The following is a 19,567-nucleotide window of genomic DNA, read 5'->3' as shown; positions in this document are numbered from 1 at the left end:
GGCTTGTAAAAGTTTATGCTCCAATAAATAAATGTTCAGATTGTCAAAAGAATGTTTACCATTTTGGATTTTGGCTGCTCATAGAATCTATCATAGATTCTATCGCTAATCACAGAATCTATCACTAACAATTTTTAGTACGCCATTTCCTGCAAACTGGCTGATGGTGACAGTCTTCTTATAGTTGTGAAGGCTAGCAAATGCCAATTGGATCCTTGCCCATCAAGGCTGATTAGATCTTTCCAGCAGATATAGATCGTCCTGGTGGCCAGGATAATAACCAGCTCTTTGCTGGAGATTAGATTCTCTCAGACAGTCACTTAAGGAAACAGCGGTTCTTCCACTATTGGAATAATTGATCAGTTGTTACCAATTTTTCTTTTCCGGGGTGTGTGTGTGTATTTATTTTATCCGTCTATTTGCAAAAATTATATCCCACCCTTCTGCCTTCACAAGAGCCATTCAAAAATGACTGAGCATGTGGTAGCAGAGCAACTTCAGGATTTTTGAGTAACGCAACTTTTCTTGACTCATTTTAATTTGGCATCAGATCTTGTAGGACAGGCAAGGTTTTACTTGCATTAGGGAAGGATCTTCATTTACGAACTGATAGAAGTAATTATCCTCTGTTCATTTTATTAAATCTTTCAGTGTTGTGTTACTAATCTTTTTGGAAATTTCAGCAGGTATCCCATCCATGGCTCTTAGGTGTTTTTGTCCTTTTTTGTCCAGTAGGATGTCCAGAGATGTTGAGTCACCTCCCCTGGACTTGCGATGTGAGCTACTGCTAGGCTTGGTGCGGGCACGGATTTAATTTACACATCGGTGCAAGATCACTGAGTGAGATCACCTGCAGCTTTAGAGTTAGGTGACCTTAATATATCAATGACATGTATCCCAGTGTTTAACTAAACAGATAGAAGCAGTTTGACTTGTTCTGAATCAGTGTCTGGATTCAGTGGGCAAGTAGCTGAAGATGAAGAAATTAAAACTGACTCTTGTTGTCAAAACTAAAGTTATGCTCATGGGAGATGCTGATGAACTGAAAGGGATTGACTTGCCTTTGTTGGTTGGGGTATAGGTAGGATTGCCAGCTCTAGGTTGGGAAATACCTGGAAATTTGGGGGATGGAGACTGGAGAGGGTGGGGTTTGAAGATAGGAAGGTGTAATGCCATAGAGGCCACCCTCCACGCAGCCATTTTCTCCATGGGAACTGATCTTGGTTGTCTGGAGATAAGTTGTAATAGCAGGAAATCTCCAGTTACCACCTGGAAGTTAGCAACCTTTGATCCAGAAGATGTTGACAAGTAATTGAGATAGCTGCCATGTTAGCGAAGCTGGTGGTCCAGCCATCAATAGCCTCTTTTTTCACTTTTGGTTCATAGAGTGGGCTCAACTGATTTGGTTACACTGATCTACATTTCTGCAACTTTCAGGTTGGATTACTGTAACACACACTCAGCAAGAATTCAGTGTATTACAGTCTCCCAGCCTTGAACCATTTCAGATCAGGATTTACTGTAACCTGCCCTGAGAGTGCGTAATAAAATAGAAATGGAAAATGGCGAAGGAGGAAGACAGGAGCCTTTTGTCCAGTGGTGGGACTCAAATAATTTAACAACCGGTTCCGGTGGTGGGATTCAAATAATTTAAAATTGGTTGTTTACAAGCACCATTTTAACAACCGGTTCTGGTGAAGTGGTGCGAACGTACTGAATCCCACCACTGCCTTTGTCCCCCTGTGCTGTGTTTTTGATCTGAACTGGGCCTCTTTAGCACTTCTAAATTGAGTCCCCATGGGAAATTCACAGATGGCATATGGCTACAAGGCCCCATGTGATTGTATGATAGATGTAGCAACTCATTTGGACCTGGGTTCTCCTGAAGATGACATATGGAAGTTTCAATTGGCACGAAGTGGAGCTGTGCACTCCTTTTTGGCGATGGGGTCACATATGTGAACCTAGCGTACTTTAAAACAATGTCACTGGATTCCAATTTGCTTCCAGGTCCAATTCGTATTAAATTCCTTCGTGTCCTGGGACCCACATCAATCAAGTGCTGCCCAGCAAGTCCTTCAGAAGCTGCCCTTCTGTTTGCCAGGGTTGCAATGGCAATGGCTAGAGAATATATTCCTGTCATCTGGAATGGACTGCCCGATGAGATTCACAAGACCTTCTCACCCTTTTCATTTTACAAAGCTTGCAAGACTTGTCTATTTGAAAGGGCTTCTGCTTTATAATCACAGGCATCTGGTTTTAGTTGCACTTTCTTCAGGTATGCTTTTGTGTACCTGACATTCTGCTCTGTACCACCAGAGGGCTTTTTGTAGCTTTAAAAAATTAGTAGTTGCTATAATTTTATAATGCCATTGTGATATAGCAACTACCCTGGGGGGAAGATCAGCAAAAAGCTCTTGGGTGGTGCAGAGAGCGAGGGAATGGCAGGTATGAGATAATGATCAATGTAAAGTGGCATGAGTCTGAGTGGGAAATTTGAAAATGCACAGCTTCCTATCCAGATAGCATGCTAACCTATTGTGACTACAATCTTTCAGGAAAGATAATAGCAAAGCAGGGGGAAATCCAGTAAAGTGGACAATTGGAGGATGACATTATGTTGGATTCTTTGAAAAACATTCCTTCAGCTTGTGTGGGTGAAGCTGTGGTTGGGTGGTAAAGCATCTCAGAGGGGGCTGGGCTCAGAGGCAGAGCTTCTGCTTGGCATACAGATGACCCCAGGTTCATTCCCTGGCATTTATAGTGAGAAAGGTCAGGTAATAGGTGATGTGAAAGACCTCTGCCTGAGACACTGGAGAGCCACTGTTGGTCTGAGTAGACAATATTGAACTTCATGGAACAACTGTCTAATCTATATATATAAAAATCTAACAGTGTGTTTGTCTCTGAGGGGCTACCTCATAACCTGCTGGACGAACTCCTCCCAAACTTCCCAGGCACGTCACTCTGCCAAGCGAGAGTGTTTAGCAACATTTACATGACTCCGGCACCCGTCCTGAGCTATCCAAATCCGGCTTTCTTAGCGCGAGCTTCCTCTATCCCACGCCCCAGGTGTTCTCCTCCCCCCCCCAGATAAGCTGGCGTCCATTAGAACTTGCTCTTTCCAGCTACAAATTCCCTTCCCCTTCCAGCCAACCACGCTTCTGTGCATGCCTCAAACTCCCCTCACATCCCTCGCTTGGAGCTTAACTGTCCCGGCCATTTCCAGCAGCCACGCAGTCCTCCACTCTCCACTCAGCTGTGCATCGTTACGCTTCCTCCCGAGAAGGCGACAAAGACGCCTCTCTGCAGCGCTTCACGGCTTACATGCATACCCCTCCCCACCCCTCTTGCTTTCCCCTGGCCAGCCACTTCATCCCCAACAGCGGCCTCAGTCAGCTGGCTCAATAGCCAAACGCTTTGCCCCGCCCACTGTGGGATAAACTTCTTTTTCCCTTTCCCACCCTCCCTTTTGCTTCCCCGCTCTCTGGCCTTCCCCTTTGCACAGACACACTTCACACAGCCATAGCTCTCCTCCCATCCTTCTCTACAACCTCTCTCACTGTGCACTCCACACACTTCAACACAACCCCCTCATCTCACACACTCCTCTCTGCCCTCCCTCACAGCCACACTTCACACAGCCTTTTAGCCTCCTCCTCCCATCCTTTTTCTAAAACTTCTCTCACTGTGCACTCATACACACTTCAAACACAAACCACCTCTATCTCACACACTCCTCTCTGCTCCCTCCCTTCACAGACACACTCCCACACAGCTATAGCCTCCTCCATCCTTTTCTAAAACTCTCTCACTGTGCACTCTCACACACTTCAACACAACCACTCCTCATCTCTACACACTCACTTCTCTGCCCTCCCTCACAGACATTAATTCTACACAGCCATAGCCTCCTTGCTCCATCCTTCTTTTTTTCAAAACTCTCTACTGCACTCCCTACACACTTTCAACACACAACCACCTTTATCTCACAGCACTCCTCTCTGCCTTCCCCTCACAGCCACACTTCACACAGCCATAGCTCTCCCTCCATCCTTTTCTTAAACTCTCTCTAATGTGCACTCTACACACTTCTGGCACGACAACCAACTCATCTCTACACAATCCTCTCTGCCCCTCCTCCCTCACAGACACACACTTCTACACAGCTCTTAGCCTCCTCCCATCCTTTTCAAAACTCCCTCTCACTGTGCACTCCACACACTTCCAACACAAACTTACTCCTATCTCTCATTACACTCCTTCTCTGCTCCTCCCCTCACAGCCACACTTCACACAGCTATAGCCTCCTCCATCCTTTTTCCTACAACTCCTCTCTACTGCACTCACACACTTTAACACAACCATAATTCTATCTCACACACTCCTCTCTGTCTCCCTCCCTCACAGCTGCTACACTTCACACAGCCCTTAGCTCTCCTCCATCCTTTTCTAAAACTCTCTCAATTGCACCTGCTACACACCTCCCAACACAACCACTTCCTATATCCTCACACTACACTCTTCCCTGCCTCTCCTCACAGCCACACTTTCACACAGCTCCTTTAGCTCCTCCTCCATCCTCCTTCTCATTGACATCTCTCTCTAATTGCACTCCCCACACACTCTTAACACAACCACCTCTATCTCACACACTCCTTCTCTGCCTCCCTCCCTCACAGCCACACTTCTCACAGCCACATACCTCCTCCATCCTTTTCTAAAACTCTCTCACTGTGCACCCCCTACACACTCCCAACACAACCACCTCCTATCTCACACTCCTCTCTCTGCTCCTCCCTCATAGACACACATCTCTCACAGCCTCTTAGTTTCTCCTCCATCCTTCCATTCTAAAACTCTCCTCACTGTGCACTTCCTTTACACACTTTCAACACAACTAATCCACCCTCTTATCTCACATTTCACCTCCTCTGCCCTCCCCTCACAGACACACTTCACAGCCACACAGCCTCCATCCCAGACCTTTTTCTCAAGATTAACTCTCTACTCAGCTGTGACCCTACACACTTCTAACACAACTTACCTCTGAGAGATCTCTACACACTCCTTCTGTCCCTCCCTCACAGCTTTCACACTTCTACACATTGTGCCATGCCTCCCATCCCAAAACTCCCCTCTCACTGTGACACTCACACACTTCCAACACAACCACCCTCATCTCACACACTCCCTTCTCTGCCCTCCCTCACAGACACACTTCACACAGCCTTAGCCTCCTCCATCCCTTTCTCTCTGTGACAACTCTTTACTCACTGCACTCTCACACACTTCTAACACAAATCCACCTAATCTTATCTCACACACTCCTCTCTGTCTCCCTCCCTCACAGAAGCTACACTTCTACACAGCTCATAGCCTCCTCCCATCCTTTTTCTAAAATCCTCTCACTGCAATCCCTCACACAGCTTCTTAACACAACCACCTCTATCCTCTACACACTCCTCTCTGCCCTCCCTCACAGCCACACTTCACACAGCCATAGCTCTCCTCCATCCTTTTCTCAAAACTCCTCTACTTGCACTGCACCTACACACCCCCCCAACACAACCACCTCAATTCTCACACACTCCCTCTTCTGCCTCCCTCACAGCCACACTTCACACAGCCTTAGCTCTCTCCAGATCCTTTTCAAAAACTCTTCTCACTGTGCACTCACACACACTTCCAACACAACCACCTCTATTCTCACACACTCCCTCTCTGCCCCTCCCCTCACAGCCATTCACTTCACACAGCCTTAGCCTCCTCCATCCTTTTTCAAAAAAACTCCCTCTCACTGCACTCTACACACCCCCCAACACAACCACACTCCCATCTCACACACTCCTCTTCTGCTCCTCTCTCACAGCCACACTCCCTCACACAGCCTTAGCCTCCCTCCCTCCATCCTTTTTTTCAAACTCCCTTCTACTTGTCACTCAAGCACATCTCTCTAACACAAATCTCACCTCATCTCTACACACACTCTTCTCTGCTCCTCCTCAGACACATCTCTTGGCCAGCTTCAGCCATAGCTCTCCACCATCCTTTTCTAAAACTCTCTCAATTCAGCACTCCTCACACACTTCTAACACAAACTACCCTCTATCTCACACACACTCCCTTCCTCTGCCCTCTCCCTCACAGACACACTTCACATCAGCCTTTTAGCCTCCCTCCCATCCTTTTCTAAAACTCCTCTCACTGCACTCACACACTCTCAACACAACCACCTTCATCTCATTACACACTCCCTTCCTCTGCCCCTCTCACAGCCACACTTCCTACTAGCCATAGCTCCCAATCTATCCTTTTTCTAAAACTCTCTACACTGCACTCACACACTTCAACACAACCACCTCTATCTCACACACAATTCTCTCTCTGCTCCTCCCTCACAGACACACTTCCACACAGCTTATAGCCTCCTCTCCCATCCTTCTCTCTACAACTCTCTCTCACTGTAGCACTCCACACACTTCCTAACATTGAACCACCTTTCTATCTCTACACACTCCCTCTTCTGCCCCTCCCTCACAGACACACTTCTACACAGTAGCTGCTGGCTCCTCCTTCTTCTTCAAACTCTCTTCTTTACTGTGTGACCCCACTTTACACACCTTCAACACAACCAATTTCATCTCTACACCACACCCTCTCTGCCTCCTCCCTGACAGGACACACTTCTACACAGCCATAGCTCTCCTCCCATCCTCTCCCTACAACTCTCTCTACTTCGCACTCCCTACACACTCCTCAACACACAACCACCTCATCTCTACTTACTTCACCATTACACTTCTTTCTGCCCCTCCTCTCTCACAGCTACACTTCAGCACACAGCCATATAGCCTCTCCATCCTTTTCTCAAAACTCTCCTCTAATTGCACCTCTCACACACTTCAACACAACCACCTCTATCTCTACACTACTCCTCTCTTGTCCTCCCTCACACACCTTATACCTTCACATACCAGCCAGTAGCTCCTCCTCCATCCTTCTCGCACAAATCCTCTCTCTACTGTGACACTCACACACTTCAACACAAATCCACCCTCTATCTCACTTCACACACTCTCTCTCCTCCCTCACAGCCACACTTCACACAGCCATAGCCCTTCCTCCCATCCTTTTCAAAACCCTCTCTCCTGCAATCTACCTCTCACTTTAGTGCTCTTTAATCGCTCAATCCCTGCCTCACCCAGGAGCTCACCACTCAACTCATCCCACTCTACTCCACACACGCCAGCCTCTCCCTCGCCTCCTCCCTCAAGATTCAGCTTCATTCAGCACTTAACGCACAACTCTATCACCACACTCCAGCCCCCCCCTCCCTCAAGACTCTTAACATCACATTTCCACTTCCCTCAACCCATCTTCTACCTACACCTCTCTGCCTTCAGTTACTTCTAACACCCAGCAGCAAAACGCACCTGTAGCCTCTCTACACACACAAAACTCTCCACCGACACCACTCATCTCCTCCCTGCCTCCTGCACATTACAACTGGCCTGGCACAAGTTCACCCACTCGGCTTCCCTCTTCAAACCTTCCCTTGGTGTGTGTGTGGGTGGGTGGAGGTCTGATGTTCACTACAACCCTCCCCCCACCTCAAGCGAACAACAACCTCCTGTGTAGACGTGCTCCATGCAATAAATATCCAACGCATTCTCAGCTCTCAATGGGCTGTACGCCATAGGTAACCCAACACTACTCAAAGGGGTCCAGCAGCTAAATAAGTCCATACACTACAATCCACATCTCTAAAGGTACCTACCCTGCAACATTGCTCACTATGGGATCTTTCTATCGTCACAATTCTCCTCCCTGCAACACCCTTGCAACCCAAAAACACACCCATTAACAGAACAATTGTGACCCACAGACCATCCTTCTGCCCTCCCTTCTGTTAATGGGAGTACACATCCACAGTTCCCCAACCTCACAAGATGCACTTGGCTCAAACACAATTCCAAAAAATAGCAACAAACTGATGCCGCACTCAAGCTTCGATATTATGAAATAAATTTTTCTTTTACTATTATGTATCCAGCTTTTGTCATTTTATTTACTTCCATCGGTTTGTTGTAATTGAGGCCACAACATTGACAGGGTTCTTTCAAAGGTGAGGATGTCCCTATCCCTCACGTGATACCCATGATACCAAACAGATAGTGCTATATTCCAATTCTAAGAGACTACAGTTCCTTATCCTCGCTTTAGCATCTCGCTTTTTTCATCACCATCAACAAAGCTATTGTGGGCTGCAAGCTCTATAGTGGAAAAGGTGTCGTATCTACACTGGTCAATGCTTCTCTCATGGCCAACTATATCGCTGTAATGCTCCAGGAGTATCCAGCACTCCCCAGAACACCTCTTACATCTACACCTGCAACAGAGAAGCAAGAAATGTTGTCTACCCACAAGCACTGCAACCCTAAACCTACAGGAATACTACACTCTGTCTGCACACCCTTCCCCCTTACATGAGACTTACTTACAGTAAATCAACGCTATAACAATGTGGAACTCTAGTAAGGGAAAAGTGGTGGTGATTCCATTTGACCACCCCAAAAGGCTATGCTGCGGATCATTGAACCTGCATGCACATCTGTGTGGGTTGCGGACTGTTATGAGAAGGACAATTGCCACAGCAACGCGTGGCCGGGCCCCGCTAGTTTGGTATAAGGTAGCTTCATAAGCTTAGGTCAATTTGAACTGTGGAGTGTTGGGATTAAGATGTTTACAACTGAGCAGGGAAACATGGAGGATTATGAAGTCACAAGCAAGATAAGTTCTACTAGATGTTGAAGAGGAAAGAGAGAGTGAAATGGCTGGCTTCTTTTGTCAGTGGCAGCAGGAAATTTAATAAAATGCTTAAGGCTGGTTTCAGATCCTTCACAAAAATCAGTACAGAGTTGAATCCTTTGCAGCCGCACATTGGCAATTGGCAACAATCACCCACAGCCTCACCCACTAAGAGGGGAAAAAGGGGAGCGAGCTCCTGCTGCCACTTATACCTATTCCATTTGGGGCTTGGGCAGCAGGCTTGTAGAGGTGGCTTGGCCCCTACCCTTGGTGGCTAGGCAGGGTGGGATGGCAATGATTCTGGGGCCCTGTCCTGGACTTTTGCTCCGAAGCTGTAAGACCACCTCTGCTTGTGCGCAGAAACTGACTTGCAATGCTTGGGAACAAGTATTATTTATTTATTTATTTATTTATTACTTAAACTTTTATACCGCCCCATCCCCGAAGGGCTCTGGGCGGTGTACAACACAAAAATATAAATTAAGTTACTAAAACCATTAAAACAGCGATAGCAATAAAAAGAGGTGTCCGCCAACCCCAATTTTAAAATTCTCCCCGAGAAAAGAGAGGGGGAGGCGGAGAGTCACGTTAGATGGTAGGCCCAGATATAAGAACCAACTGGGGGCCAACTGGGGGGGCACCATTTCAGCGGCTGGACTCTCCTGATTCATACACCACTGGTAGAGTCTGATTCATACACCACTGGTAGAGTCTGGGGCCCCCAACATGGGCCACATGTAATGTTTTGATCTCTCAGCAACTTGCAAGCTCAGATACTTTTGCAGAGTGATTTAGTTTTTAACCACAGCCATAAGAACTGGATGATGTTGCATTTTGGCAAAAAGAGAAATAAAATTAAGGTCAAGTTCAAAACTGGAAGTTGCTCCAGAGACATGGAATGATGACATTAGTTTCCACAACAATCCAAAATAACATCTCGTCAGTTACTCTACAAGGAAGTGGAGTAATTGTTCCCCCTCTGTGATAAATTTCTGAGGATAAGGTTGGAGTAAAAAGTCATGATTTCCTAATGTTTGTACAGAAAAAAAATCCTTTCTATTGTGCCTGTTCTATCCACTTGCAATTTTTATTTCCCTTATGTGGGGATTTACATTGCTTAAAGGTTTACTGAGGTTCGTGTGTGTGTTTTGTGTGTGTGTGTGTGTGTGTTTGTGTGTGTGTGTGTATGTGTTTAGAGGTTTATTCGGTAGTTCAGCTCTCTGATCCCAGAGTATTTTAATGTTTAATGATTTTTTGCCTTTTTCAGAGTACTTGCAGAGCTGTAACTCATGTTTCTCACCTCCCAGCCTATAGGCAGCTTTTTATTGTCGAACTAAGCATCTGCGGACATTTTATCTTAGATCGGTTTTTATTATACATTTTCATGAATAATATTAGGCCGTGGAAATGTTTCTCTAACTAGGAAAGGTGGGGGAGTGATCCTTTATGAGAGGATGAGCTCAGGGGAGGGATCAGATTTTGGGTTAAAAAACTGGCAGATGCAACAATGCCATGTCTCCAAGAGAATGCTCAGAACCAGATAAACTGTGAGCAAAGATGAAAAATGAGACAGAGAAGCAAGAGTTGGGGGTTAGGAAAAAGGCTGGAAAGTGCCAGGGGAGAAAAATTGTGACAATCCTGTTCACTGTGTAGGTGCTCTTGAGACTAAAGTGAGGACAAAAGCCATAGCTACTAGAGACCATTAGGAATGGAGAACAGGAGCCCTCACTCTTGGCCATATGAAGCTCTGGCTGGGCAATGTATAGCTGTACCACCAACTTTCCAAGTGCTGCGATGTCCTCGGTGCAGCTCAACTTGTGTGATACTATTGAGCAGTTAGGTTTGTTCATAACTGATGGTATTTTCACAAGTTCTGAATTGATTGTTTTATACTTTTCTGCCTACATACTAGATACTAACCCTGATCAATTTGTCCAATTTATATATGTCAGAGATACAAGGAATTAGTCACTTCATAACTTGCCTTTCTTGTTCAGTTTGTTTTCACTCTCAGTGTGTTTTCACTGCAGTAGCTTCTCTATTGCTAATCTACATTCTAGGGCTAATCAGGAAATACATATGGAGCAGCTCTGCTGGAACTGAACCGCTTTAGAATTAAGGTGGAATAATCATGTGACTGATGCCTCCCCCATGATAAGAACTCCCTGCTTTTAGAAAGCTAAGCTTGTAGAGTGGGAAAGTCCAGGATTATCACTTTTTCTAAAACATTACTAGTTTGCTATATGCAAGGAGGGTTTTTAAAAAATTACTCTCAGAGAAAATTCCTGAAGGTAAATTTACAACATGTTTTTGCATCTTTGAATATGCCTTTGGTGCATTGATTTCAGTGGCTTTTTATGGCCTGAGTAACAGCTGTTTAGTTTGCTTAACCCACATGCATGAACTGAGGAACTCACCTTAAAAGCACTCAATTGCACTGTTTGACTCTAGAGCAATGTGAGAGCGGAAGAGGGGCTTCACAGCTTCCCTTTACATGCTGTTTCTGCTGGCAGAAGTGGTGCGAGAGGGAAGCCTGAGGCCTTTGCTCCTCCCCTTGCAGTGCTTCACTTTGTGAGGTGAGCTCCCCAATTCACGTGTAGCTGCAATTTGGGTCAGGGACCCCAACCGAACTTGTGCCATTTACATTGGCCCTTATAGCATCAATTCACAGGGTTTTTTCGCAGAGCTGGCAGCCTGGTGTATCCTCATCTGTCCATTTGCAGCACACAAACTTAAAAAACAGCATCTGCCTGTGACAGTAGCGCAAAGCTGGAAGTTTTCACTCTACAGTTTAGATTGCACCAACTGGTTGCTCCAACTACTTTAGTCAGAGCCGATGAGACATGTCTTCTGGTACGCCTCTCACATCAAACAGATGTAACCCAAGTATCATAGTAAAACAAATCCTTCATGAATCCTCCCCTTATCAGGAGCCTCTAATTTTGTCCCCCTGATTTCCTCTTGACAATGTGTTTAAGAAAGAATTGGTCACCCTCCCCATGTGGTTTAAGGGGAATATGGCATGCTGATTCAATTTGGCTGACTATCACTCTACCCTGAGGTTTGTTTGCAATTATTAAATACTAGCCAGCTCCTTGAAGGTTTCATCACATGGTGACTCAACCTCAAATAATGAAAGTTATCCATATGAATGGTTGTTAGTGGGTAGAGGGGTGCATTCAGGGCTGCCAGAGCCACTATTGACACCTGGAAAAAGATTCCCTCTGCATACAGTGCCTTCTCACACAGAGGGGAGATGGAGGAGAGCACAGTATACTTAGAAGGGAAGGAATTCATCAATACTTGTGAAAACAAAAAACCTCCCTAGGAATCCATAATCACTTGCTTCAACAGTTTACTTAACCAGAAAGCATAATAAAGACTTTGGCTTGGCTGATTTAATCAGATGTAACCCAAGTCTCTCTCTCTCTCTCTCTCTCTCTCTCTCTCTCTCTCTCTCTCTCTCTCTCCCCCCCCCCCCCCCTCTCTCTCTCTCTCTCTCACACACACACACACACACACACACACACACACACACAGACAAATGAGACAGGTGAGTTTCTTGGGTGTCAAGAGCAACCTGGGTCCCAAGTAATGTAGTCCCACCCCTCAGTAGCGTTGGTATTTTCCTTTTCATAATGGTAGGTAACACATAGATTTTTTGTCAGTAAGTGCTGAGAGATGGGGGGTCAAAGGCTTGGATCATATGAATAATTTTCATGACCACTATATACTTTTAGCTATGGCATGTTTTCCCCCTTCCACTAAAACTTCCAATTGCTCAAGATCAATGGATTTCAAGGAGCCCATGCATAAACAGAAATGCTAGAGGAAGTGCACTGTGTGGCAGAGGCTATCCAGTGCACATGAAACTTACACATAGGCTCCAAGCCCATTTTAAAATACTCAAACAAACCCTTCTGAGCGTTTTCCTTGGAACAATTTTGGGTGGGCTTTATTGTTGCTCTTTTATTAAAAAGAGAGAGAGAAATCCAGACTTTTATGAAAGATATACACAGAAAAATGTGTACTATGAAGCTCTGATACAAGAATACTGGACATGATATTCATTCTGTTTCCATGTTCAGATAAGTGCTGCACAATGTGATGGACAGCAGTTCATTATGCTCATTTTTAGTATAAGTCATTTGATCATGAGATTGCACATGTCAATTGACTAATATTTTTTTTCATTTTCAGGTCACAATTCTCATAAGTTTGGCTCTTGCATTCCTCGCCTGCATAGTGTTTCTTGTGGTATACAAAGCTTTTACCTATGACCACAGTTGCCCAGATGGATTTGTTTATAAGGTAAGAGATCTAAGATGGATGGACTGTCCCTGCTAATGATAGAATCTGATTGACTGTATGGGTACAATTTAGTCCTGCATTTTTCCTTTAGGACCAAAGACATCATTTGTCAAAAACATGCTGAAAAGTGGTTAGTACTTTAGGAAGCAGGGGCTTGCAGCATTCTCTGTCAGCTGCAATTATTTCAAATGCAATAGGTTTAGATCTGCAGATAGACCCCAACTATTGCTGTGTATTCCTTTCTTAATGAGCTGACAGAAACTGGCTCTCTGAGTTGGTTCATCATGAATATGACCCACAGTTTTGAGACTGACACTTATGTTCAATGAATGTTGGTTTTCTGATCAGTTTCCAGTTTCCTGAATCTGTGAAAATATGAAAGTACTAGCGGGGCCCGGCCACGCGTTGCGGTGGCAGTTGTCCTTCTCATCACAGTCCGCAACCCACACAGCTGTCCATGCAGGTCCAATGATCCGCAGCATAGCCTTTTGGGGTGGTCAAATAGAATCCCTCTTTCCCTTTTCAATTCACATTGTTATATGGTGGAGTCTTGTTTTTTTAGTATAAGGTAACCCTTTCCATTCCACAATGGAACTGTCCAGAGTGCGAATCCCGCTGTCCATGAGGCTGGTTGACACGCACAGTCCTGGCTTGAGGAAGGCAGAACTGGGGCAAGGAGGCTATCCCAGTCAGGCAGCAGAGGCAGGGTGGTGAGGCTGCTCTCAGGATCGGCGGCCAGCTCCCTGGGTTCTGGGGGCCATGTGCAAAAGAAGCAGAGCCGGTAGTGTTGGTTTGCTCCCACCCCGCGGATTTTCTTAGAAGGAAAAGGCAAACTCCAGCTCGCTTTTAGTAAAAAGAGAGCTGTGGCTAATATGTAAGTGAGGAAGTGGGTAAGTGATGGTTGGATGTGAGGGAGGGCAGAGTGAGGTGTGTGAGGATGAGCTGCGCGGTGTATGAGACTATGTGTGTTGTGTGGGAGCGGTGGGTGAGGCACAGAGAGTGAAAAGTTACCCATGCAGTGGGGGGGGGGGGGGGAACCCCACCTGACATCTCACACGGCAAAGTGTGTATGTGTTTCACTTCCATTCGTATTACCTAACAGTATTACCTATTTACTGTTTTAACTGCTCATCTCTGGCCATCTGCGTGAACATTCTAAGGGCATACCAAGCCCTCAGGCCACAGACCTGCTGCACCAACATTCTAAGGGTGACAGTTAAACAGAGCCAGCTTCATGGCCTGGTGCGCCAGGAAAAAGATGTTTTACCTGGCTCAGGTATGGACTTTCGGCGATTTGAAGGTCCGATTACCTGCCCAAAACAGGGAGGAACATCATGTGAAAATTTGGGGGCGATCTGTCCAGCCATTTTGGCGTTAGGGCATGACTAACAAAGTCACTGTTAGCTTTTTATGTATATAGATGTGCACATTCTTCTTAAGTATTGGTTCTGAAGTTGAATAAATATGTAATATATAAAATATGAGGATGGAGTTGAGAGGGTAAGCTGAGAGAATACATTGTGATAAAGCAGCCTCAGCATGAAGAGGAAATTTCAGATTATCACAGCAGACAATAAAACTATATATGTGTGTATGAAATCTAAGAAACTATAAAAGTGGCCAGAGCCTGGGCATAATGGCCTACCTAAAACGATACTGAAAGCCTCATGGCTGGTTAGAGACTTGAACCTGTGTAGGTTCCATCCTAACAAAACTTTGGCCCCTTTCAAACTGCCCTTATAATATACTGTTTGAGCAGCCAGTTGCTAATGGAATTTTTTGTGTGTCATTTCAGACACAATCATGTTGGCTCTTGGCTTCTAACAGATTTTCTTTTTTTTACCCCTCAGACAAAGCCATTTGCATCTGATTGGCATCCCAGGGCTCAGGCATTTTTATGAAAACTGCTTTCTCCCATTTTTAGTTCTTTCTTGTATTTCTGTTTAATTCTTCCAGCGTACTGTTTGAAGCGTCATACTATTTTTTCCTGCCTTTTCCTGTATTATGTTCTTTTTCAACAGCTCCATGCATGTCAATGGTGCTGCTATAGCACTAATGTTATGTAACATTTTTTTAAAAGCTGAAAGAGAACAGTGTGGAAAAAGGCAGGAAAAATAGGGCCCCTGTTTGAAATTACCAGAGTGCTTTAGAACACTTTAGAGACAGCTCAAAGACGGATTGAAAGGAGCTGAAAGAAATGCCTGTAATTGTGTTGCTTTACTAAGAATTGGGCCAACAACAGATGACATCCCGTTTACAATGGAAATATGAAAGGGGCCTTTATCTTTTTGACACTTGTAGTAGGACAAGAAGCTTTTATGGGGGAAAGGTTATTTATGCAATAAACTTAATATCCTATGACAACACTTTTTATATTAGTTAGGTATATCTTGAGCATTTTAAGGAGCATCACAGTTTAATTCAGTATTTATTAGTAGCTGCCAACATAGCTTCCACATGGCAAATCTGTGTTGACCTTTCTCTGAGGCTCATTCCGCACATGCAGAATAATGCACTTTCAAACTGCTTTCAGTGTTCTTTGAAGCTGTGCAGAATGGCAAAATCCACTTGCAAACAGTTGTGAAAGTGGTTTGAAAACGCATTATTTTGCGTGTGCGGAAAGGGCCTGACATTATGTATGTATCAAATGTGGAAGGCTCAAGGGTTGACAAAATGAACTTAATGGCAGATGGGAGAAAGATATGGCAAAATTCTGAATTAACATAGTCTTCTCTGATCACAATGTAAACATCACTAGAATTTCAATATAAATAAATCATGGGATCTTACAATAATTTAATACAGTTGATTTTGTGTACAAATATTCAGGCACACAATCCAATATCTATTTTAAATGTATTATAATATTCCTTATGTGCCTAACTTTTTTTTTTGGCAATGCTTGTGAAGTAAAAACATCTTGTGATTGTTTTATAGTACACTGAGTACAGGTCAGGTGGTGGTTGACGTATTTTCCATTGACTATGATTGCTACTTACTGATCCTCTTTTCTTTACCATCAGCATAAGCGCTGCATCCCAGCTTCCTTGGATGCCTACTATTCAGCTCAGGATTCCAACTCCAGGGGAAGATTCTACACCGTCATCAGCCATTACAGCATGGCTAAGCAAACCAGCTCACGGTCCGTCTCTCCCTGGCTTTCTTCGGGATCAGTAAATCATGAAGTCAAGGCCACCAAGACAGAAGGCCATTAAAGCAGTGTGGTGGTCAGGGGATAGGGGAGGGGAAAGGGGAAAAGAACATCGTGTCTCTAAAGCATTGCTCTAGTTCAGAGAGGGCGCCGTGCTTCTAGTGCAACAAGAATAAACTAACTCCAAGTGCAGGTGTCATCTTAATGGATCTTTCTTTCTCTTGCTCTCTTTCACTCCTTCTCTCTTTGGTGCATTGTTCTCGTTGATTTGTAACTAAGTCACAATCTTGTACAAAGGCATGTTAGGTGTTGACTATATCTTATAATGTACAAATATTTTTAAAACCATTGCTTAATATTTGTTAGAAAAATTAAAATTTAAAAACAAAAAAAAAGCAAAGGCAGATAATATTGACAAGGAAGCAGAAGAGATAGCAAATGAAATTATTCATTGCTCATTTGGTTTAGGAGATGGAGCCTTGAAGTGGGGGGAATAGGAGAACCACATTTGGTAGGCTTGGTTCATTAGAATATGGTGAGAAAAGGAATCTGTAACTACTCGTATAGGTGGAGAGGCTCTATATAATGCCACAGATCAAGAATCAAATAGTTCCTCAGTGTGTTCATATGCAGCCCAACTCAAAAGCTCCCAGAAGCACTGATGCAAATGGAACTATGCTTAACACAGAAACAAAGGGGAAAGTTCTTGTATCCAGGAAAGCTCATCTGTTCACAGGGCCCCCTACAACACACAATGAACCATCACAACAAGATTGCTATTTTGTATGTGTGCTATTTCTCAAGGAAAGAAACATTGACTATTTCTTATTTAAACATGTGAATGCATGAGTACAATACTTACACATTCAAATATTGCTTATCAGCTACCAATTGCAATTAAAATATTAACAACAAACCAGCCCTAAAATACCCCCCACAAAGGCAGGTGCCAAAGTCCAGTAGGGTCAAACCAAGTAGCCTGGCCAGTTAAGTAAATATGCTTTGTATTATGTCAAAAGCTTACAGAAAGATTCCATTAACATGGTCTAGAGGTGTGTTCCTGCTAGATTTTCATAAACAACCAAGATATCCTAGCTGTTCCTCACCCTGCTGAATCTCTCTTACCTTTTTCCAAGTTTCTTTTTTAAAAAAGTAATCTGTGGTTCAGTGTATAGAAGAAACAGGCAGAAAAAAAATCCCATGTACATTTGTGTGCACAATTGTGTATAACCTGTGATATTCACTCTGTTGCCATGGAGAGATTCTTCAGGATGAGTTTTTCACCCACTTTAGGTTCATTTTCCCTATGGACTATAAAGGCCAAATCTAAATACCACATTATGTGATGTGGAAAAACCCTATGTGACTAGCGTCACATTACAATTGGTGTTTTTTCTCCAGAAATAATCTGCATTCAATTGGGAAAAAGTTCACCGTGTTCCTTTAGGAGTAAGGTGAAAATACTTATTTTCCTATAATTACTCAGGTACTTGAATGCTAGATCCGAATGATGTTTTAATTTAAAAACTTCAACATGGAGCAGTCATTTACCAGAAACAGGGCACACTGGGTTTGTGATTTGTGAAGCATTAAAGTATTATTGATCCTCATTCTCAAGAATGAACTCCATGCTCATTTTGACACCAATAGACCACTCAAAGCCAACTCATGATGAAAAATACCCACATGAATTGGTACAGAGGCTCAATTTACATGTTATATTTGCAGAATAGTTACTGATCCCTTTTAGTTGGATCCCATGCTGCATCAACAATTTGTTGAGAGATTTCATACCACATAGAGTGCCCAGATCACTTAAGCATTTGACACATCAGTGTCAGTGGCCAGAATGGAATTGCAGTTCTAACATAGAAAACTGCTGGGAATTACTGTCCAATAGATGTCTTGGGATTCTGGTATTCAGATGGTAAATTCTCTGTCAGATTTGCTGGCTTTCAACATGAAATTTTCTTGGGAATGTGGAATGAAAAAACAAACACCTGAGATGACACAAATCACCAAACAGATCAAGACTTTAAATGTCACTTACCCAGGTGCAATGAAGGTTTGAATATGATATCTTGAAAAGTGTCTGATTGGTAAAGTATTGTAATCCACAGGAACATGTTATTTGTTTTTCTGAGTGGAACATTTAAAAATTCTTGTTTTGGTTTGCATCAGTTTCATCTCAGTTTTCATGAAGAATAGAAAACAGAGGGCATGTTCCACCAAAAATGACTCCCGTCCAATTTTTATTTTTGTTAACGGGATTTTCTGGGGGATGGCTGATATATGTATCTGAGTATGCCCAAATTAAATTAAATTAAACTGAACAGAATTCAAAGGAAAAGAACTAGGCAAAATTGAACTGGATTAAAGCCAGTAAAGTTTTTTCCCTCCATGTACAGTTCTCCTTTCTTGCAGAGACCCAGTCGAGCTAGTTCCAGCTGGTGGTGAGGATCTTAAAAAGTGAATTCCAAAGTCAGTTGTCTGAGTTAAGGTAAATGTTTATGTTTCATTTGCAAAGAAAGGCTCATTGAGCTAGAGACTGATTCAACAAGAGTCATGATAAATGGTTGTATAATGTAGCCAAAATTGTAGTGCCAAATCTCATTGTCTGACTTTAAATCCCTATCTCTACCCTTCCCATATCATTTTTCACCTGTAAATCCATTTCTCACCTAACATGTACAAATACATGGAAAAAAATAACAATGATAATGTCTAGATCAACCACTGGACAATTTATAATTTTGTGGTGTATTTTATGTCAGTAGGTAGCAGAGACTGAAGTATTTTTGGTGTAGTTCTTGACCTTTTCTGACAGGACAAATAAAGCTAGATGTGTCTGAGCGTCTTTGCTATTGTGGTACATTTGTTGTCTTTCATTTTCTCAAAAGGTGCGGAGGAAAAAGAAATGATGTGTGTGGGAGAAAGAACGTGCTTTAAATCATAAGTTGTTGACCTCCCAGATCTACTTCAGTTGGAATAGAGTGCAATGCATACATGGATTTTTCTTACATGCAAACGCATGCATGCATCTTAGTGGGATTGAGAGGCTGAGAGAATTAAGTGGTTGGGCTGCTAAATAGTTTCCAATACCTCTGAGAATCCCTTTGTTTTTTTCACAAGGGAAACAAGTACATGGCATCCTGATAGCATCCAAACACAAAATGAGGCAAACTCATTGATCTGAATATTGTTAAGCACACCCAACTTAGTATTTGATTATATGATGTTTTCATTGGCTGTTTTGTTCATTAATTATTTACCAAGCATTTTTATAATCTGTCT

At 43.5% G+C, this 19,567-nt stretch overlaps 1 protein-coding gene across 1 annotated transcript in view; it reads left to right on the top strand.

The window, feature by feature from the left end:
* NSG2 (neuronal vesicle trafficking associated 2) overlaps positions 1–19,130 on the top strand; it is a 73,714-nt gene extending 54,584 nt beyond the window's left edge. The window contains exons 4-5 of the mRNA XM_048489984.1: positions 13,012–13,122; positions 16,146–19,130. Of these exons, the coding sequence (XP_048345941.1) occupies positions 13,012–13,122; positions 16,146–16,337 (303 nt within the window). The 3' untranslated portion in view covers positions 16,338–19,130. The remainder of the gene's footprint in view (positions 1–13,011; positions 13,123–16,145) is intronic.
* Positions 19,131–19,567: the final 437 nt, after the last annotated feature.

Source organism: Sphaerodactylus townsendi, linkage group LG03 (assembly GCF_021028975.2).
Source record: "Sphaerodactylus townsendi isolate TG3544 linkage group LG03, MPM_Stown_v2.3, whole genome shotgun sequence".
NCBI classification, from domain to species: Eukaryota; Metazoa; Chordata; class Lepidosauria; order Squamata; family Sphaerodactylidae; genus Sphaerodactylus; species Sphaerodactylus townsendi.
The sequence above is the reverse complement of the archived record's forward strand: the minus strand, read 5'-3'. Positions and strand labels throughout refer to the sequence as shown.